Genomic DNA, 23,177 nt, shown 5'->3' on the forward strand with positions numbered 1-23,177 from the left:
AAATTAAGTTAACGAAAAGAAACAGTTCAATTCCTCAGTCTCACTAGCCTCATTCAATAGCTAATGGCTAGTGACTGCCATAGGGGACAGCACAGATATAGAACATTTCTGTCACCACAGAAAGTTCTGTTGGACAGTCTCAGAGTTATTTGCCAGTGGTGTCAGATGTTAAAACAGTTTTGAAGGGCCGGCCCAGTGGCACGGCAGTTAAGTTTGCACATTCTGCTTCGGCAGCCCGGGGTTCGCAGGTTCGGATCCTGGGTGCAGACCTACACATCGCTTATTAAGCCATGCTGTGGCAGGCGTCCCACGTATAAAAACAAAAAAATAGAGGAAGATAGGCACAGATGTTAGCTCAGGGCCAGTCTTCCTCAGCAAAAAGAGGAGGAGTGGCAGCAGATGTTAGCTCAGGGCTAATCTTGCTCAAAAAAACCCAGTTTTGACATTTGTTGGAAAGATAGAGTCTGGTAGGTCCTGGGAATTAAGAATGGGAATTAATCATGGATGCCCAGCGAATAATTCTGAGCAGTTTGCTCTTGCCTTTCCTAGGTGGCTCCTTATCAGGCCCAGAAAAGGAGGAGGCCTGTCTCTTGCTCATAAAGGCAACATATAGATGCAGAGGCATGGAGGGACTTGACCAAGGTCACACCATCACTGTTGGAAGTGACCAGAATACAGAAGTGAATCCTTATGGCGAGAACTAGGATTTTAAGTACATAATGGCTCAGAATGCTAAATTGGCTCAGCCCATAGGAAAGCTCCAGGGCAGATGCAAGGTAACTAGGAAGTTGTCTGACCTTTGGTAGAGGAGAAAGCAGGAAACTGCAAGCGAAAAGAACAAGACACAGGGCAGAACTTGCCCACATTGTTGAAATCTGTCAGAGCACCCAGATTTGTTTACCCCACCCAAATTTAGCTTAGGTGTCCTCAGGCCCTTCCTCATCCTTTAAAAAAAAAAAAAAACCTCGCCCAGGTACCACACTCCTTTCTGGACTTTTCATCTTTTCCTGCTCTTACAGGTAAGAAGTTTTCCTTATCTGTATTAATTTGCATTGAATGGCTTCCCATTGTGTCCTAAATTCAGTGATGATGAATTGGCCAACATCAAAATGCTTCTGGTTTTTATTGGTGTGATTTTTATCAGGGTTACTTCTAGAAGTGAGTAAGTAGATGGAATGCATTTATGGGCTCCAGCGATCATGGGACGTCTGGTTCATTTGTTTTTGGTATAGGAGTTTTCTAAGTGAGAGTGGAGTTAAGCTTCAGATTTTCAGTTCAAAATACAGACCTTGACCTTGTTTTTGCTTGTCACTGCTTTTACAGCTTTTCATAAAATCAGGGTGGAGGGAGTGAGAAGTTGTTGGAAGTGCTTCTGTTGTAGGCCCTTTGTCCCTGGCCTCAAAAGGACAAGGATGGTGCCACTTTTCTATCTGGGAATGACATTGTTAGAGAGTCAGTCATTAACAAATAACTCAGTGACATTATCTGAAATTTTTACTCCCCTGTGGCTGGTGAGTTAAATCTGAATTTTCAACTAAGTCATGGGATTTATTAGAAAATTAATTTTTCTACTTTTGAAAAGGAATAGGAAAACAAGGTCACATCAGTTAAGTTTTGTTGAAACAAAAATTCTTGGAATTTACAGTTTACCTCAGGCTCAGGATGTAGCCTGTCTGACTTTCTCTCTACTACCCGTTTTTGATTTTTAGTAGTGAAGGTTGAAACGAGAGTTGTGTAGGGTTCCAGAATATTTCCCGTAGCCCATTATAGACAGATGCACTTCATCAAGATAATGGCTTCTCCATCCTGTTAGAGATCCTTGTTGTTTCTTTGCCAGTCTTTACAAACCATTGTGTTGCAATCGAGGACAGAGCTGTTCACCTTAGCCAAGGCGCTATTGACACAATTGAGAATGGGCATTGTTTATTTTCAGTGGGTTTGTGCATAGTTCAGTAACTGCCTATAGCTGGCTGGCTGTCAACCAGGGGCTGGGTTTCCTCCCCTGAAAACCTGTGACTTGATATTTGTTATCTTCATCTAGCGCCACAGGTGGCTCACTTTTGCACTTCACCCCCCACCCATCAGCCAGGGGTGGCAGAGGCTTCCCTCAAGTCCTGTTTGCCTGCTTCTCAGGTCCTCGTCCTGACTGGGGCTCTACATTTTACAAGAAAAACCTCTGGTCTACCTAACAGTCCAACAAGCTGAATTTGTTGACCTGAAAGATGAAGTGATTAAATGAGTTTATGGAAACTTACTTTGTGAATCTCAGTGCTCTTTGCAGATGTTAGTATTTCCTCAGAGAAAGCAAGCCTTGTTAACTTCTAACAGGTTCAGACCGAATTCTTGGGAAGGAAGCTCATCAGAGCAAGTCAGAGGTAGCGCATCCCAGTATTTCAGGTGTCTACGGCTGTCTTGCTGTTGAACACCATGTGTCTGAGGACACATGACTGGCACACAGTTGTGTTATCTATGCAGTGAGTTTTCATTTTGTTTGTGTTAGGTTAGATTTGCCAAGCTCCTTTTCCAGGTCTGTTTTTCCCTGTCATTTAGTGTCCTCTGCTGGTAGTTTCTAGTACATTTACCCTATCTAAAATACTGAGTACTTACAAAAGAATGGAATAGAATATCATCAGTTTGCAGCTGCTCTGGTAGTTGGTTCAGGCAAGAATCTTCTGGATGCCAAAGCCACTGGTGAACATTTGTTGGGAGATCAGGACCTTCACCCAGTTTCAGAGGCCCCCACCCCACGGCCTGCTTAGTAATTTTAAAGGGAAAAAAAGGTACCTTTGCAAATGGAGAGATCCAGTGGCATCTGCTTTAACCAAGTGGTCACACTTGGCATCACCAATAATAGGGCAAGGAGACATCACGTGCCCGTGGTGTGACGCTTGGATAATATACATCAACCTGACTCTAATGAAGAGATCATCAGGCAGACCCACATGAGGGATTTTCTGCAGAATACCTGATCTGGACTTTTCTGAGATGTCAATGGCATGAAACATTATCAGGAAAAAAAAAAAAACTATTCTAGATTAAATGAGGTTGGAAAAGAAGAGAAAAAACCCCCAGCAAAATACAGTGTATGATCCTTCATTCAAAAGCAGAACAGCTATAAAAGACATTGGTACAATTGAGGACACTCGAATATGGATTCTGAACGAGATAATGGTATTAGATCCGTGTGCACTTGCATGAATGGTAATGGCAGTGTGGTTATGTAGGCAGTCTTAGATCCCTCCTGAAGTATTTTGGGGTCAAGTGTGATGTGTGCAGTGGCCATTTTCTCCTTTAACTTTTTATTAGAAAAATTTAAAGCATGCCAGGAAGGTTTTTATAAAAAAGTGAAGTCGTATGTACAGCAGTTGTTGGGATGTGGTGGTGGCCGTGTTTGTTTAAACCTAAAAGGTAAAGCTTTAGATTTGTTGGGTGCTGTTCAGAAGTCGGCCTGGGGTCATGCGGCTTGCTTCTGCATACTTGGGCCCAGGTCCACTTTTAAGGCAGCCTCGCCATAAGCAGTGTTCTTGAAAGGCTCACTCCTGTTCTCCCCTTATTTTCCAGATTGCCACCCATAGTTCGAGGAGGGGCCATCGACAGATACTGGCCCACTGCTGATGGCCGCCTGGTTGAGTATGACATAGATGAAGTGGTGTATGATGAAGATTCACCTTATCAGAACATTAAAATCCTACACTCGAAGCAATTTGGAAATATTCTCATCCTTAGTGGGGATGTTAGTAAGTATTCCATCCCTACCCCAGTCATATAACAAAGTGACAGTGTGTGGGATTCTGGTGTTTTCCGGACAAATAACACTGTCATGGATTTGTCCAAGTTTGTTCTTGGCACTGCTGTTTTTTGAAATGACCATTTATGTTGTGTTAACCCGTGGATTGTCTGGGCTTTCACGTTTATGGCAAAGCCGTGAAAACTTTGTCTTGACTTGCCTTTTTCTTAACTGGTAATGAATATTTGGATTGTACTTAAAAAGAAAATGTACTTGCTTATCTTTTGAAAATCTTTTTGTTATGGAAAACTTCAAACCTAAATAGAGAAAATAGTATGAGGAACCTACATCTATTCACCATTGAGTGTCAACGATTATTGATTCCTGGCCAGTGTTTTTTCCCCTAAACCCTGATCCACTTTCTTCCTCTCATATTTTGAAGCAACTCTCAGGCCTCCTATTATTTCATCTGGAAAGATATAATTGTTTTAAGTTATTCAGCACATCAGTACATGCTTAAGACTGGATTTTCTTCCCAATGACTAATGTAATCTATGTATGTAATATGTTGTGTGAGGTGTCAGATGGGTAGGATGGATGAAAACTCCACAATCCCAAAAAATACTTTTGTATATTGTTGACAGTTTTTAGATTGAAAATGAAGTTTTGAATTTTAGGCTAGATTCCAGCACTTAATAGTGTGGTGAATCAGGTGGCATGAGGGTTTGGGGAGAGTCACCATTTTGGATCTGTTTCTCTTCCCTAGATTTGGCGGAGAGTGATTTGGCGTATACCCGGGCCATCATGGGCAGTGGCAAAGAAGATTACACTGGCAAGGACGTACTGATTCTGGGAGGTGGAGATGGGGGCATATTATGCGAAATAGTCAAACTGAAACCAAAGATGGTCACTATGGTAGAGATATCCTTTGTTGTATAAGACATCAAGTTCAATGGGCTGCATTTGTTTTCTTCCTCCTTTTTTGTATTAAGACTCCAGTTAATGTTAGAAGGTAAATGTGTTATAAAGAGTGCCTTGAACAAATATGTCAACTTAGTACCAGTAGCCTTTTCATGTGGCCACCAACAAAGCAGAGATAATCTAGTTGAGAATTAAAGAGAAAATGACCTTGGTACTGTGTCTACTACTCAGCAGTTGCTGGAATGACTTCTGCATGAGAAGAAAAGAAAATGTACTTCCTTTTGAGTGTCCGTGGTGCAAAATTTGAAATCATTGTCTCTTTCATCATTTTTTTAACTTGATACCCAAATTAGTGTTATAAAACTTTTATGTTTGTCTTAACCTTTTCTTTAAAGTATTACTGTTTCAGAATTCTTTGATACATCCAAATTCAGGGGAAATTTCTCCTTAACCTGTTTCGAACATTGACCAAATGGTGATTGATGGGTGTAAGAAATACATGCGAAAAACATGTGGCGATGTCTTAGACAATCTTAAAGGAGACTGCTATCAGGTAATCGTGTTTTCCAGATACCATTTTTAAGTCAACTGGTAATATAATATATTATTGATCTGAATTGTGCTTTTTTATAACAACTTGAAGTATAATTGGTTAAGAAGATAAATAGATCATCTTGCAGGGGAGGAAAGATTTTCCCTCTAGTTCTTGGCTGAGACTCCTGTAACAAAAGATTAATAAGAGAAGAACAAGTTTTGACATATATACTCCCGTATACAGAGAAAAATGAGTAACTCAGAGGTAACTTTAGAATTTAGGCTTAAATATCATCTTAATAGGGAAAGAGGATGTGGGTGTCTTAAGGGAGAGTACATGACTTTTAGGAAAGATAGGCCCTTAGAAGAACAGATAAGGAGATGTGACAGTTTGTCTGGGTGTGGTGTCAAGTCTCCTCTCCTCTGATAAGAGTCAGTCTTCCCTGGTTGAAATGCCTGGGGCGAGGGATCTATGACAGTTGAGTTCCTTTTGGAGGATCTGTCTTGAGGCAGATAAAGGGGAGGTCAGTGAAAGCCTCTCCCTGCATTTGCTGTTTTTCCTGTGCCTACAGCTCAAAAAAAATCAGTATACCAAATCGGCATATTTTGAGGTGGCATTTTCTGCTACCCTTCAGTCTCTTGATGTGAGTTTTGAAAAATTGTATGTATATATGTATATTTGAGCAGTTTCAACAATTGTTTCTTGCTAAGCAAATTAGTTTCTATCCTAAATTGCCCTAAATTCTGTCCTAAATCAATTCACAAGTTGACCAATCATGACCGTTTGTAGGGTACATTTTGTATTATATTTTGAGGATGCATATGTTCAGTGCCCACACCTACGGAACTTGTTAGAGCAAGATAAACCAAGCAAATATTTTATTTGAACAGAATCTTAAATGTGTATCTCCAGATTTATAAACGATATAGATGAGCGCTTTAATTTGTGGTTAATGTAAATTATTTATGCCTACCCCGTCTTTCCTAACGTGTGTACTTCCTAGGTTTGATTGCATGTTACGTGCATGTTAATTTTTTAAGCTGAGAGAGGAATTATATCTACATTAAAATGCCAGTTGTGATTGTTTTGTGGGCAAAAGGGAAAGACACTTCACTTGCACTATTTGAAAGTTTAAAAAGGGAGGGGGGATTAGGTTCTTCAGAGCATGGCAGATTTGTTTCACTATGAACTAAAAGTAACCATTGTTTGCAAATAATGTTTGCAGGGTTAGCCAGACCCTCTGCCTAAGGTGTGTGTTTTAATGTTTAATCTTCACACCTGTACCAAGTGGGTATTATTTCTATTTTATGGATGAAGAAGATTAAGCTTCGAGAGTTTAAACGACATTTATTCAAGGTTATAGGGTAACTTTAGAGGAGTGATTCAGATTCCTGTCTCCCTGGCTGCTTATATGGCTCCCTCACATGGATTAAGGAAAAATAAACAGAAACACAAGCTCAAACCTGCAGTTGTGTGAAGTTGTGGACTGTTGTAATTAGAGGCCAGATATAAGTGGGAAGATTGACTAATGGCCTCGGGAAACAACTCCTTGACTTGCGAGTGTGTCTGAAGGCAGAGCACCAAAGGCAGATGGTGACATAGACAGTCGGACATTTTAGGGAAGGGAAAAGTAATCGTTTATTTGAAATGGCTCGGCTTTTGAGGAAGTTGGGTGCCCAAATGCATCCTTTCTCCCCTTGCTGCCTTTCTGGAACAGAGCAACCACCAAGGGGAGCCTGGAAAATTCTGAGGCTGAGAATTTTCCCAGAGCTCTCAAGGGGTGGGGCTTCCTGGTCTGTGGGGCTTCAGCCAGGCAAGCCCCTTAGCTTTCCATTAGCCGTTAAAATGTTACCATCAGCAAAACACTAGGTCTTTGCAACTGTTCATCATTTGAAAAACAGGTAATTACTCCATTAACCTTTTTTAGAACACAGAAAATGTTCCAGAGCACTCTGCATTCTTTTTATAATGAGTAGTTTTAGTACTGAAATCATTAAGGTAGTACAAAAAGAAAACTAAAGATGGATTTTTATATATGTACAAGATTTCCAAGTAACATAGTAGTAAATTTAGCAGTTTATTTAAAGAGTTATATATTATGCCCAAAAAAGATTTAGTTCGTAAATGTAAAGATATGAGTCTTAAGAAACTTATCAATATAATTCATTATATGAATAATGTAAAGGAGAAAATAATTTGATATTAACAGATGACAAAGCATTTGAGAATATTGAGCAGTCGTTTTTAAAGATTTTATTTTTTTCCTTTTTCTCCCCAAAGCCCCCCAGTACATAGTTGTATATTCTTCGTTGTGGGTCCTTCTAGTTGTGGCATGTGGGATGCTGCCTCAGTGTGGTTTGACGAGCAGTGCCATGTCTGCACCCAGGATTTGAACCAACGAAACACTGGGCCGCCTGCAGCGGAGCGCGCGAGCTTAACCACTCGGCCACACGGCCAGCCCCTGAGCAGTCATTTTTAATAAAAATTTTTTAGGTAAAATAAAATTGCAAAAGAAGGGGAAACTAAAGGAAATAGAAATTATCAGAAACTTAAAGATAATGTTATATTAAATGGCAAAATAAGGTATTTCCATTAAAACTAGGAACAAGATGAGGATGCTTGTTATTACCTTTATTCAACATTGTTTTTGAGGCATTAGCTAATGCAGTAAGGTAGGAAAACAGTATAAATATAGGAAGAAATTATTTTCAGATGATGTGAATGCTTAGAAAATCTAGGAAACTCATCTAGAAAACTATTTGAATTTATGAGAATTTGGTGAAGTGATTATGTAAAAGCAGACTAGAAATTTTTCTCCACTATGCTCAATGCAGAACAGTTTGAATGGACATTGGTCCCCCACCCAGGGTGGGCCGGAAATCCTATTCCAAATAATGACTAATTGTTAAATACCTAGGAATAAATTTAACAAGAATGGTATTTTGAGACTGGTAAGAATTACGTTAAGATCTTATTGAAAGACAGCAACTGAAGTTTGAATACATGGAGAGCCATTAGTTTCTTGGATCAAAATATCAGAACAATGTCTTTTTCTTCCTAATTGTAAGTAATTCCAATCAGAATCCCAAGGGAGTTTTTAGAATTAGACCCAATGATTTTGAAGTTCAGTTGTAACGATAAATATCTAACAATAGCTAAGAAAGGGGCCAGTCCTGTGGCCAAGTGGTTAAGTTCACGAGCTCTGCTTCGGTGGCCCAGGGTTTCGCCGTTTCGGATCCTGGGCCTGGACGTGGCACCTCTCATTAGGCCATGCTGAGGCGGCGTCCCACGTGCCACAACTGGGAGGACTCACAACTAAAATATACAACTATGTACTGGGGGAATTTGGGGAGAAAAAGCAGAAGAAGAAAAACCACAATAGCCAAGAAAAAACTTTTTAAATCATAGTCAAGGGAGATTTACCCTCTTGCTTGTTTACTCTAGCACAGAAATCAAGTAGGAAGTATGTTGACACAGGAATGGACAAGAGGAATGGCACAGAGACATGAAGATGTATGAATGTGTATTCGCACACACACAGCTAATGTATAGCCGAAGGTGTAGTTGAGTTCCCTTGGGAAAGGGAGATTTAGTTGATAAGCGATGCCAGCATAATAGGCTGTTAATCTGTGTGAGAACAAAGTTAGCTAACCCTAGAAGCCATAGAAAAATTAATTTCAGACGGCTTAAGCTGTAGATACAAAAACTAATACATTTAGGAAAATTTAGAATATTTAACCTTGGAGTTGGGAAACCTTTTCAAGAAAGGCAAGAAACCCAGAAACCATAATGAGAACATAATACCATAAACAAAGCCAAAAAACACACTGAAAAAAATACTAGTAACAAACGTGACAGGAAGGTAATCCCTTTAATAATATAAAGAGCCCCTACAGCTTAAAATTTAAAGATTAAGTCACTAAATAAAAAAGATAAAGGATATGCACTGGTACTTCTCAAAAGATGAAAGTCGAATAACCTGTGAGCTTCTGACAAGATGCTCACCCCTGGTGGTGGCCCAGGAAGTTCGTGTGAAAACATTAGCAAGGGACTTGACAGAAGAGGAGGGACAACATCCAGTGCTGGGAAGGATGCAGGGAAAGAGGTTCTCTCATGCTTTGCTGGTTGACACGTGAATGGCCATCAAAACTGAAAGCTAGGGGTCAGCCCAGTGGCTCAGCAGTTAAATTCGCACGTTCCGCTTCAGCGGCCGGGGGTTCACTGGTTCAGATCCTCGTGCAGACATGGCACTGCTTGGCACACCATGCTGTGGTAGGCATCCCACATAGAAAGTAGAGGAAGATGGGCATGGATGTTAGCTCAGGGCTAGTCTTCCTCAGCACAAAAGGAGGAGGATTGGTGGCAGATGTTAGCTCAGGGCTAATCTTCCTCAAAAAAACCACAAAAATCCGAAAGCTAAATACACATGCCTTTTGCCTTGGTAACCCCATGTTGGAGTGTCCAGCCCACAGACAGAAAGTCATCTATGCAAGGTTGATTATGGCTGTGTTTGTAAAGGCCAAGGCTTGAAAATGATAAGGGTAGAATATTTTTAGAGGAATGATGTATTTTTTAAAGACCTCATTACCTTGAACGGTGGTAGGTGAAAATTTCCAAGTTCAGATTGATATGTGCAGTCCTGGTTTTAGAAAAGAGAACATGCGTTTGTGTTTATTTGTTGGGGAGTGTTTATAAGGAATCTGTGTGAGTGTAGGGAAAAGCTCTGAGCATATCAAATGGGATCGAATGTAGATTGAAGGCAGCTGGGGTGTTAGTGCCTTCTCTGTCTTTGTGTGGTTGCACTCGAATGATGCATTAAGTGAAGCGAGTTATAAAACATCAGGATGGTAAGATTCAGTTTCTTAAATTGTGACTCTGAGATACGTGTAAGAACATTCATAGGAAAAAATCTGGAATAGCTTATCTTAGGGAATTGTGGCAAACTTGATTTCTGACTGACTTGTTACATGTGAAATTTTTTTACATGAGCATATAATTTATAACTAGAAAAATAAAAGACAAAGAGAATAAACAGTCTAGTTCAGGATGTTGCCTAGAGCCGGGTGGATCCCCAGCACATATCTTCAGTACTTCAAAGATAAGGCGAACCCCCAGCTTATTTCCTCTCTACTGTAAAGGATCTGTATGAGAATTCCAGCTCTTAACTGTTGTACTCCACTCGTTAATAACTGGTCGTGGGAGCTGGTATTTAGTACATGGCTTCATCACCAGCAGTACTTGAAGTGTTAGAGAAAACTGAAAACCCATAGGTTAATAGCTTGAGGTAAGCTGCAAATATAAATCAATAGACAAGTCATTCAGTGCTTAGTATGAAAGAAAAAATAAACGTAGAAGAAAATACAGATAGTAGTAGGAGAGGTAATATAGATTAAAGTCAAAGTAGGAACTTGGCTTTCTGATAGAGCTAGGTGTACTTTTTGGTTCTGTTTCTTATTGGGTGCCTTTGGGCAAGCAATGTAACCTCTCAAGTTTGTTTCTCCATTTGGAAAATGAGGATGATAATAGTACCTGTAGAGCTGTTTAAATGAGAAGGCATGTAAAGCACGTAGTAAGCACGGAATTTTAGCTGTTACAGGCAGGAGTGGAAGTCATTTTTGTTCGTGCGACAGGTGCTGTGGATCTGAGCCCCAGCTTGCATTTCCCCCTTCCTCTACTTCCACGTGTGTTGGCTCACGCGCGTCTATTCCTTTTGTCTCTGGAAGGTTCTAATAGAAGACTGTATTCCAGTACTGAAGAGGTACGCCAAAGAAGGGAGAGAGTTTGATTATGTGATTAATGATTTGACAGCTGTTCCGATCTCCACATCTCCGGAAGAAGGTAGATTCTGTTCTCTTTTGTTTTTAACCAAAATAATGTTCATAGAAATGTTTTTCTTGGCACCTGGTGAGAATGAAAGGCTCTTGGAGATTGTCTAGTTCAGTTCCTTCATTTTTGAAAGGTAGCTAAACTGAGGCCCTCTGTGGGAAAATAGCTGCGTTTGGCTTTGGTCAAATCTTGTTCTCCCACTAAATGAGCAAATTAATAACTCAGTCACTTGGAACAAGCATTAAATAAAATGACTCATAATCACATCGAGACCTTAGCACCTTTGATAATTTATTTACATTGTGAATTTTAACCTGTACTGGGACAAACTGGTGACCTTTCCAAGTAACACCGGAGACAATTCCCCTTCTCACACTATGTGCTTGAGATCACTGCTGGGTTGGAATTTCAGTGTTAATGTTTTCTCTGTACTCTTGTGTTCCTACTGAGTCGGCAGCCTCCAGCCCCCACCCGATGACCCTTGCTGATCCTTGCAGTCTCTCTCTCAGGATGTTGCTGCTTTCCCCCTTACTTAAAGCTGCTGTCTTTCAGATTTCAACCACTGCCTTTGTGTTGAATCTTCACTGGTATTGTGAGAGCAGTGCTGATAGTACATGTGTGTTTGACCTTGCTTGTGTGTGTGTGCACGAGACACTCAATATATGACAGTACACTATAGTTCATGAATAAGCTCTCAAATATTGGGTCTTAAGCTCATAGCTGTTTCTTTCTTTTTTGGTGTTGTTGAGTGTTAATGTGAATGTTTGATTTTAGATTTTGTTTCTGATGCATACAAACCCATATTTATAAAAAATTAATTTTTTTTAACATCCAGATTCCACATGGGAGTTTCTCAGACTGATTCTTGACCTCTCAATGAAAGTACTGAAGCAAGATGGGAAATATTTTACACAGGTAGGCTACTTAACTGTTCTTTCCCAAAATTCTCAACAAAAATTGTAAATTTTGAAATTTGACTGCATATTCTTGAGATGTATGTCTGTTAAGGATAGAATAGCTTAATTGGATTGTGTTCTTTCAAGCAGTAAGTTTGTGAATAGCTGTCCTATTGCCACAACTGTCTGATTTCTCCTTTGGTTTTGGCTGTAGTATGAACTGCTGCCACGAGATGGAGACACAGACTGACTTTTTATTTTTTTCCCCTCCCCTCCTCCTCTAGGAGATTTTCAACATAAATTTCGTAAGCTGCTTTGGGTGTAGTATGAGCTTCTGCCACCAGATGGAAGCAAATTGCGTTTTTCTCATTCTCTAAGGGATTCTTAATTTTAAATGAAAGTTGGAAGGTTGTATTTCTTGATATATAAAAAATATATATAACCTACTAAAGTTCTTAACAAAATTCTGAAAATGACAGCAAAAGCAGCTAATTGATGATCCAGTCTCTTGGTGCAAAAATCCCTTGGTTTCATAAGCAGGCAGATGAGCACTTACTTAAGTTAAGTAGTGTTGTACTCTGGTCCCTGTAATTCTTAGGTGTTTTCAGGAGAGTCTCCTCCCCCTTTTTTAAAGCGTTAGTATGTTTAAGTGTCAAGAACTAGTAGAGAGGTCTTAACTTTATTCCCGTGGGGAGACATTTTCAAGCACATCCTGGCCAGTTTGAGATCTGAGACTAATAATGCTGAAACAACTTGGCAACTCTAAGAGACACTTTGAATTTGTCTCCCGCCCATCCTGGTGTTCCTTCTCTTCCCCCTGCACATAAGACCCCCATACATGGCGAGTAAGCCTAGACCTTGCACTTGGTGAAAGTGCTGGGAGGTTCTGAGGAGAACAGATAACTGTCTATGCATGGATTTTTTTCCCTGATGTTTAGAAGTGATTTTTTTTAACACATTCTTTAAAGCAAGGAACTGCAGACTGTGGGCCAAATCTCACCTACTGCTTGTTTCTGGAAGGTTTTCTTGGCACACAGCCCCGCCCATTCATTACATATTATCTATGGCTGCTTTCACACTACAGGGGCAGTGTTGAGTAGTTGTGATGAGGACCTTATGTATGATCTGCAAAGCCTAAAATGTTTTCTGTCTGGCCCTTTACAGAAGAAATTTGCTGACCCGTGCTTTATAGGAAATCTACAATGAGACCTGCTCAAGGTTGTCTTATTCTTTTTTTTTTTTTTTCAAAGATTGGCACCTGAGCTGGCCTCCTTTTCTTTCCTTCTTCTCTTCCTCCCCAAAGCCCCCCCGGTGCACAGTTGTATTCTAGTTGTAGGTTCTTCTGGTTGTGGCATGTGGGATGCCGCCTTAGCATGGCCTGATGAGTGGTGCCATGTCTGCGCCCAGGATCCGAACCGGTGAAACCCTGGGCTGCAGAATTGGAGCATGCAAACGCAACCACTTGGCTACAGGGCCAGCTCCAAAGTTGTCTTATTCTTGTAAAAGCAACCCAAATTCAGTGAATTGGAGTTTTTTGTGAGTGGATATTTCTCAAGCAGAGCATCTTGATAGAATTTAGTTGTTTTTATATTTCTGCAAATAAAATCAAATCTCATGCACCTTAAGTTGGGGAAGAATGTGAGGCTCTGGGATCTTTAAACAAGAGACTGAAAATAATTTGAACCCACTGCAAACCAGTCAGTTTGTAGCAGACAGTAGGTGGAGTTAGGAAGAAGGGGCGACTGCTTTTGTTGTGAATATTTTCTTGGTAGACTGCTTTCTTGGGAAAGTGCTATCTCAGCATGGAAGAGTAATAGAAACGCTACGATTTACCACAGCCTGTTCATAAATATTAATGATCTAGGCTTTGATAACTTGCCTTTGGCCAACTGACTTTTACCAAAAATCACATTATATGCCCAGGGCTGTGCTGGTTTCTAAGAATTGTCCAAAAGATGTATTAGGACATGTTTCCTGTCCCTGCGTTCATTACAGTTAGAAACTCAAGGCAGTCTCATAATACCTGGGGATCACATAGTACATTTGGTGGTTCAGTGTGTGACACAGTGAGATTCAAAGGGCCCAGGCGGGTGTAGGCCTTTGAAGAAGCAGTAGTAGTCGAGTCAAGAGCACTGTGTGGTTTGACTCCGGGATGTACTGATGCAGTTGCCACACTGTAATCTACATTTTTTTAACAGCCATGTGATATGCTTAGGAGATACCTTTTGTTTTTTTTTGGAGGAAGATTAGCCCTGAGCTAACTGCTGCCAATCCTCCTCTTTTTTGCCGAGGAGGACTGGCCCTGAGCTAACACCCGTGCCCATCTTCGTCTACTTTATATGTGGGACGCCTACCACAGCGTGGCGTGCCAAATGATGGCATGGCCACACCTGGGATCTGAACCTGCGAACCCTGGGCCACCGAAGTGGAATGTGAGCACTTAACCTCTGCGCCACCTGGCCGGCCCCTTAGGGGATACCCTTGATTGACACCTAACCCCCTTTCCTGAGCATGTAGCTTGAAACTGGAGTAAGGTTAAAGATGGGATGAACACGTTGTTTGGCCTGTTACCTGGTGATTGACAGAAGCTAAATATTCCTGCCTAAAATTGCTTGCATCACAGTTATCAAGTTCATAATGTCACTAGTGTCACTGTGGCTTCTTGAAGACGGCCTTGTCAGCATGCCACAAAACTGGGGAAGTGTCATGGAGTGGGTGGGAATTGGGCTGGCTCTGGTGTGCTGGAGGAATTTAACTCCAGGGAGGAATTGCTTTCAAGGGACTAGGAGGCAGGTCGTGGAACTTGTCCTCCCCCCCATCTCTCCCTCACCCCTCATCAGAAAAAGTGGAGGTCATTTGATATGTACAAAAATATGTATGTTACATTCATGTAAGTTGTGATGCAAAATACTAACTCCCCCCGCAACTTGAGAGCTGGGTATTACCAGTACCCTTGACACATCTACATTCCCTCCCAATCCCTCTCGGCCTTCTAGAACTAACCCATCTTTAGTGTTATTTTTTCCTATTCCTGTGCTGTTCTTTATAGATGTTTCACACATGTGTGATTTCCTGAATCATCATATTGTTTGCTTTTGAACTTGATAAAAATGGTGTTGTTAAGGATATATTCTTCTGGACCTATTGTTTTTTACATTACAGAAATCATGCATGCTAACCGTTAAGTTTAAAAACAATTACAGAAATCTGTAAAGTAAAAAAGTGCATCTACCCACATCTAACATGTGACAGGGAGAACTTTCTAGAATCGAAGCTGCTGAATTGGGATTTATCCCCTAGAAGTGCCCCATTATTCCCTTCCTCTAATCCTTAATAGGTGCTTAATTTTTTGCTATTAGATTTTTGTTTTGCATCTCCCATGTGTCTGTCTTAAGAGAAGAAAAATGTATTTCCATTTAAATACACAGGAAAGTGAAATACACCACATTACTTTTTTTGGGTAGGTCTCTATTTGTGGTGAGATTTTTTTTTTTAAACGCTTTTCTTTTTTAAACTGCTTTTTGACAATGTTGGGAAGAACAAATTGAAACTTTCCTATTTCCTTACCACATTCTCTGTGAGGAGGTCCTCCCATATCCCCTCTATAAAGAGAGCGTAGTGTCAATTTTAAGATGGCCAGGAAAACCATTCAACTGTGCACCTTGGTGGTGCTTCTCTAGTGGTGATGTGTTCCAAAAACAACCAGGCAGTGTGTTCTATTTGTGAATCTTAAATTACACATGTGGTGTTTATATACTCTCTTGGTGAACTTGATGTTGAAACCAAATTATATGCTGGCGAAGGGCACTTTGGTCAGATCCCAGTGCAGGACCCTAGATGATGGGTTACTAAACAGGCTGGCCCTGAAGGATGACGTCATGCTGAGTGAATGTGCTAAGTTAAAACCGCCAAGCCCAGGTCTCAGAATAGTTCTGTCTACCCGCTTGCCCTTGGCTGGCTGGCTGGTTGGTTGGGTTTGAAATGCCATTCTCAGGAACACTTACATCATAGGATGCCTTTATTTGTAAATAAGTTTCCTCTTACATTGTACTTGACTATTTTGAGCCAAATTGATAGTGAAGTTCTTAAGAAAAAGTGGAATCAGCACATATTCAGTAGACTTCCGAATGTTAAGTACTTCAGAGGGTAAAAGGAAATAGGTGGTATTAAAATACCTATCTTGGGGCTGGCCCCATGGTGTAGTGGTTAAGTTCAGTGCATTCCGCTGGTGTGGCCCCGGTATGCAGGTTTGGATCCCAGGCACAGACCTACATCACTCATTAGCCATGCTGTGGCAGTGACCCAGATATAAAGTAGAGGAAGATTGGCACAGACGTTAGCTCAGGGCTAATCTTCCTCAGCAAAAACAACAACAAAACCCATCTTATTTTCTAAATCTGTTATGAAAAGCCCTTGGGGGAAAATTGTGCTAAAATGATAAACTCTACCCTAGATCTGCTGAATGAAAATTTGCATTCTAACAAGATCCCTCATGCACATTAAAGATTAAGAAGCACTGCTCTAGAAGTAGGCAGATATTGTAGCCATTCAGCAGCTGTGTTTTGTCTTAGCCAGCTTCTGATTCTCTTCACCGTTTTTTCTTCGTGGTTACAGAGTGGCTGCTGCAGCTCCAAATGTCACATCTAGGTTATAGGCTGGAAGTAAATTGAAGGGGCAGGTCACTATTTATCTTTGTCCAGAATCAAAAACTTTCCCGGCAGCCTCCGGTGGACTTCCACTATATCTCATTGACCACTCCTAGCTGCTGGGGAGGCTTAAAAAGTGGTGGCAAGAAGGGGAGAATAATTAGAACAGTGGAGTCGAGAGAGAATGTTTGATAAGCAGTGGAACTGCAGAATATTCTAAATAAACTTTTGTTCTCTTAAGCCTTAAAATAAATCACAGATTTGGGGGGAAACATGAGTGTGTGAATATGGTTCTGTCAACATCTTAGATTCTTGTGAGGGTCATAGATTAAACTATTCTGGAAATCAGGGACAGTATCTTTTTGATACTTCATTCTCAACACAGTGGTGACTGTTTTTGAGAAAACTTATTTTGAATGGGTTATGTGTATGAATCTTTGCTAATTGCATGGTGTTGATACAATGACTGTCACTAATGAGAAATTGGTCTCACTGCTTTCTATTGCTTCATACTCTAATAATCTGAAATGCCTTGGTAAATGAGGTAGAAGGATAATGAGCTAATGGATCTATAAATAGAATTCGATGCAATTTGTGAGAGTACAGAAGCCTTATCTCATTTTCAAAGATGAACTTCTATCTAAAGCAAGAATTGGTCTCATTTATTAAAGACCTTCAAATGAGTGAAGGACTCAGTAGGACTGATGAATCCCATTGTTTGCTTTTCTTTCTTTGATTTAGGGGAACTGTGTCAATTTGACGGAAGCCCTGTCGCTCTATGAAGAACAGCTCGGGCGCCTGTATTGTCCTGTGGAATTCTCGAAGGAGATCGTCTGTGTCCCTTCATACCTGGAATTGTATCCTTTGACCTTATCATTGTGTTGCCAGATCAGAACACCCACGTCAGTTCAACATTTGAAAGGCCAATAATAAATGTAATTAGCTCTGTGGTATATGGGGCCCTGGTATTCAAATATGGCTCCACATTGGAATTCCCTGGGAGCTTTAAAAAAAAATACTGATTGCTGGGTCCCACCCTCAGAGATTCTGGGGTGTGGCCTGCCACAGCTCCCCAGGTGGTTTTAATGATCAGGCATCCCTGGTTCTCACAGGTGGCCCCAGAGCTGCAACATCACCTGGGAACTAGTTACACGCGCAAATTCTCAGTTCCCATCTCAGCCCGCTGCCCAATCAGAAAGGCTGGAGGTGGGGCCTGGTGACCTGTCTTAACCAGGGCCAAGGGACTGCACATCAAAACTTTAGAAGCCCTGGTCTAAAGCCCCGCCTGAACTGAGGCAGGCAAAGAGACTGAAGATGCTCCTTCTACTTTGATGTTAAGACTGTCCTACTTCAATATTAGTTTCTACACTTCACTTGATCCTGAGTTGCAGTGGAAATCGAGAGCTAAAAATAATGCTGGGGATCGCAAAGTTAATGTTGGTCTCCATTAGCTCCACTTAGTTAGTCCAGAGAAAAAAGAACCTGGAGAAAAACCAGAATGACAACATTGTCATGGGAAATTTCAAATGCATGTCACCATTCTAAAAGGCTGGCTGTAGCCTCCAGACAAAAGCTTTCTTATCCGCGCTCACTGGGGCCAGTTTCCTGTGACAGCAGTTTTCCTTGCTGTCGAGGGAGATCCAGTGCCTGCTGTGGGCCCGCAGTGAGGCAGGCCCCTGAGGCCGGGCAGGCTCTGACAGAGACCCTAGCCGGAAGAGCCCCGGAAGGAGGGGAGGCTTGTGCTGGCTGGGTGTCCACGTTCTTCCACGGCCCGTGGAGAGCTTTGACACCTTTCCCCTGCGACTGTCCTCCATCAGTGTTCCCCTCGGGAGCAGTTTTTACAGTCAAGTCCGCGTGTCTGTGTTGAGAAATTTTAGAAATCAATCAGTAACATTTGGAGAAAAGGCGCTTGCCCTCTGGCTCCCCTCCGTCCTTCCACCTTCTTTTCCTTCTTTCTCCCATACCGCCCTCTCTCTACTATACCCGTCTCTCCCTCCCACCTCCCCTGCATCTCTCACCTCCTTCTTGTCTTTGTTTCTCCCTCCCTCCCACCCTTTCTTCTCATATTATTCCCTAAAACATCTTAGAGACCTTGGAAGCAGTAATGTTACCTGAGAGAATATTGGTGTGCCTTTAACCTTTTCTCCACTTGTCCCTCCACGTCACAGGCGGTGAAGTGGCCTTGTTTAAGAGGCCTTCATTCTCATTACCACAGTGCTCTAAGCCATGGAGCTTTCATCCATCTTCTAATTTATAGGCGAGCAAAGAAATTTTAAGTGATGTCTGTTCTTCCTTGAATTACCCGATCTTATTCCTTGACTCCTTGTCCAGGTGGGTGTTTTACACTGTTTGGAAGAAAGCTAAACCTTGAAGATCGTATCCCCAAATCACGTGTGCTGCACATGGCCTTCCTGACCTTCAAATGCTGTACGTGACATTGGAACGCGTCAGGCAATTGATCGTGAATTCCTTCAAGTTTTCTTTTTTAATTATTATTTTTAATTTAAAAAAGCAAATGGAAAATGTATATTTTGATGAGCTAGGGTGTTATGTTCTTTGAAAGTCAGCTGAAGGATGATTAGACAGCACAGCGAAGGCTGCTAAATGCACTGAACCCCTAGAATGTGATTTTCGTTACTTTTTTCTGTGTGGGCTCTTTTCCTTTGTATTTTGGTAGACTTTGAATTTGCTTGTTTGGAGGAATGAACATCATTGTTTCGTTCTGGAGAGAAGTTCTTGATGGTGTTTCTTTCCGCAAAAATTGACTTAGATGTTACAATTTGGTGCTTATAAGAAAGTTAAAAAAAATGAATTAGCAATGCTTCAATTAAAATTACAAATGAGAAATTTCTTGTGTCTGTCGTTTCATTTCAGCCAGGTCTCCTCTTTCTCACTCCTGATCTCACAGAACAAAGGTGTCTCCTGATCTTTTTTTAGCTCTGTTATATCACTTGGTGCCATTTATCTCTTTATAATAGGATGGCCTTAGGGCCTTTTTTGAAGAGTAGTAATGACTTCGTTTACCACTGTGGTAAATGATACACAACCTATTACGTTCACCAGTTCTTCCTTATAAAATTGACCTGAGGATAGGAAAAGATTTGGCTGCACTGTAAAGTTGAAACTCAAAAGCTTATTTCTACTTCCACTCTTACCGGTGTATTAGATGTGGAAATAGAGACCGTCTTAGATTGCTGCTGTGAAACTTTTTGAGGAGATTTTTGGATGCACGGATTGGTGACAGTTTGTAGAGAGGCCCACAACAAGAGCACCTTGAACTCGCCTAAGGAAGTGCGTGTAACTAACTGCTTTAGTGTGTGTGGGTCACAGTCCACGTTAAAGGTCAGGTTATGTTGACTTGTATCCTTAGACATCACCGAGTTATTCTGTTGTTTTTATAAAAGGTTTATGCTTTATCAATGGAGTGAGTTCATTTGTGGTGAATTTGTAGTAAGCAAAGCATTAAAGGTGAAATAGTGTCTATTTTGAGATAGTGTCAACCCAGAACCTTCTTCCTCCCAAGATAGGCTCATGGTATCTAACAAATATTCTTTAAAAATGAGTATGTGCCTACTCCTTCTCTTCCTTTTTACTGGATTGGCATGGGAGGAGAAACAATAATATTAGAATTAAAGGAGTTAGAATCATGTTGGAACTAGATTGGCCATCAGTAAATATTTTTCCTGTGCATAGAGGTTAAGAACGGCATTGGTAGATGTTAAGAATCCTACCTGCCCTTCAAACTTCTATTATGCTTTGCAAAGACTGTGTAAGGTTAAAAATGGTACTATTACTGTTAGAACACCATTTGGGGTTAATAGAATTGGATTTTTTCCATTTTAGAAAAGAAACCAAGTATATCTGGTGTCTAGATATGGCGTTACTAAGATGTGGGCATACCTTGATAGTTGAAGACTAGCTTGAGGCCGAGGTTAAAATCCACTGATGAATCTGATGACACACAAGTCCTGCCAAGAGCTGAGAGTTAGAAATGAGGTGGATCAGGTTGTGCCAGACCATGGAAGATGCATTCAGGACAGAGTAAAGGATGTGGTATGGGAGGAAGAAAGGAATGGAAGTATTTTTATTTTGGGTGATAATGGTAAATTCTGACCCTGCTCATTTCTTTGCGTTGGAGAAAGGATAATGTTTGATTGTTTTTGAACATCTTTGTAGTTGTTGTAAATGCATGCCAGCTGAACTCTGATAACTAAAAACAACCTCTACTTTGGCTGCATTTTCAGGAAATATTATAAGATCTAAGCACTGTTACTTTAATGGCTGTAGTCTTATAGTCTTTTATAGTCTGAAATAGAATATACTGTCGTATCATATAGCCACTTTAAAGACAAGACAAATACGGCTGCGGTTTAAATTCTATTCAATGCATCAGCAGATATCAAGAATTGGTTTATTAAAGGAAATGCTGCTTTCTCCTGAAAATGATTGAATATTTTAAAAACTTGATTAATGGTGCTCTGACTGGGCTGGAGGAAGGCTGGGTTGATAGTGTTTTTAGTGGGCTAGAGCAGGGCTGATGTCAAAATAAAAATGTGCTGCTCCTACTTCCTGTGCAGTTGAAATGGTTCCCTCCTTGCTTTTGTTCACTATTGCTGACTTGAGAGTCTGCATTTGTCTCAATAAAATGATAAATTTCATTCTGTTCCCATGACTCCTGGGAGGGGGGAAGGAAGTGTGTGATGTTATATATCATTGGCCTCTATTCGAGTCTCTAGAGCGGTGCTACTCCAAGTGGGGGCCTTCAACCAGCTCTTTCTTTTCTAAGCACTTTCTGTACTTCAGCTGACCTTTTTTTGTTCCTAGCAAGACACACAGGAAGCGCTGTGTCGATGGCCGCAGTAGCATGTGCTCCTTACCCAGTCTTGGAACAGACTTCCAGTAGTACTGTTCTGGGGGCCAGTTGGGCAGCATGATTTGATATGAGCTGCTATGTGGCATTGAAGAAACACTTAACCTCCTTCTATCACCCTGTTGAATGCCTTTTTATACCAAATAATCTTTGCATTGCTGTGCTTTGGGTTAATAAACCATCTTCATTTATACTGTCTTGCTCAATCTTAAAATAGCTTCGTGAATTCGATGTTAACATCACTGAGTAGACTAGCAGTCAGAGTTTGAGATGTGCCTGGGGTTCCCGTGGCTAGCAACAATTGGAGTCTAGGTTCCAGCATTCTGAATTTGCTATCTGAAAGCCTACGTCAGGGGTCTTAACCTTTTTTGTACCTTGGACGACTCCGGCAGCCTGGTGAAACCTGTGAGCCCCTCCCTCCTCAAACATGTCTTTTAGTACATAGAGTAGATAACGAACATAAGGAAACAGGTTACCTTGTTTTTCAAAAATTTATGAATTAATATTTGCGCTTTAATAACTTGTCACGTAACTGGATCTAGTGGTGGGTCAAATACCGTAATTTTGAAGTAATAATGAGTATGTAAGATCTGCAACAACTGGTATGTGGCAAAGCTTCTGATTGGTTGACAGTCAGGTACTGCCAGTATTAACATGCTTTGTCACCTGTGGTTGCACTTAAAGGATATGCTAAATTTCTGTTGGAAGTTAATGAAAATAAAGAAATGTTTTCCCATTCCAGTTTAGGGACACAGAATTCTGTCCATAGACCCCAGGTTAAGAACTCCTGACCTACAGTTTTTGCTTCCATTGTTTCATTGTATTTAGGTAGTGGGGAAGGGTAGCTGGGTCCCTTCACCCTGTTGTCGGAACCCCAAATCAATCCTGGCAGGTCACTTCTCCTTGGCCAGAACTATTTAAAATCTCAATTACCTGGTGCCATCATTCCACTGATTTCTGCTTTACTCATTATTTCAAAAATGAAAAATAAACTGTGGGCAAGAAATAGCTCAGTGCTTTTGGAAAGCTAGTTGAATACACTTGGATGTGATTTCCCTGGGAAATCAGTGATAAATGTGACTGGACAGGTATGCTTATCTCCTGTCCCAGGGGTCCAGGAGATGCCCTGACCAGCTCATTAATGCAGATGGCGTCTCTGGGCGACAACCAGCCACGTGGTGGTCATTTCAGTAATTCCTTTATGATGAAGCATTAGGGAACAGGCCCCTCCCTCTACAACTTTGCACAGGAATGTCACAGAATAAATGAGTCAGGGGCTCTCCTGGGTAAAGCCAGCTAAAGAAGCCAGGGGTATTTTTGACAGAAGCCCTCCAATATCCTTAGGGAGGACTAGGGGGCTGCCCCACCCCAGGACAGTAGAAACAGGCAGGGGCAGGTCTCTGGAGATATGGCCTTGACCCTGGAATTAACTTAGAGATCATGCCTCGATCCACCTTTTAAGAAGCCCTTTTTTCTTAGTTCTAAAATAGTCTTACCTAAGGATTGTGTTGGTAACTTAGGTTCTCACTAAGTGATTCTGACAGCTCAGCTCATTGCAGAGGGACAGAAATGCTCCTTGGACTATATTCCGTGTCCTCTACTGTCTAGACAACTCTGCCTTTGCCTGCTTTTCAGTTGTCTCAGTTGAATTTGATTCCTGAAATACCCCTGTCCTTCCACTGCTAGGGGGGAGCTTCTGCCCACGTATCCTGTGCGTTCGTTGCGTGATCCCTTCATACTCGTGTTTCTGTTTTTT

The 23,177-nt window shown here is 41.1% G+C and overlaps 1 protein-coding gene across 1 annotated transcript in view; it reads left to right on the plus strand.

The window, feature by feature from the left end:
• SMS (spermine synthase) overlaps nucleotides 1-19,398 on the plus strand; it is a 44,766-nt gene extending 25,368 nt beyond the window's left edge. The window contains exons 5-11 of the mRNA XM_070603432.1: nucleotides 3,562-3,737; nucleotides 4,494-4,648; nucleotides 5,112-5,201; nucleotides 10,907-11,021; nucleotides 11,845-11,924; nucleotides 17,293-17,408; nucleotides 18,883-19,398. Coding sequence (XP_070459533.1) covers nucleotides 3,562-3,737; nucleotides 4,494-4,648; nucleotides 5,112-5,201; nucleotides 10,907-11,021; nucleotides 11,845-11,924; nucleotides 17,293-17,408; nucleotides 18,883-18,922 — 772 coding nt within the window. The 3' untranslated portion in view covers nucleotides 18,923-19,398. The remainder of the gene's footprint in view (nucleotides 1-3,561; nucleotides 3,738-4,493; nucleotides 4,649-5,111; nucleotides 5,202-10,906; nucleotides 11,022-11,844; nucleotides 11,925-17,292; nucleotides 17,409-18,882) is intronic.
• Nucleotides 19,399-23,177: the final 3,779 nt, after the last annotated feature.

Source organism: Equus przewalskii, chromosome X (genome assembly GCF_037783145.1).
Source record: "Equus przewalskii isolate Varuska chromosome X, EquPr2, whole genome shotgun sequence".
NCBI classification, from domain to species: domain Eukaryota; kingdom Metazoa; phylum Chordata; class Mammalia; order Perissodactyla; family Equidae; genus Equus; species Equus przewalskii.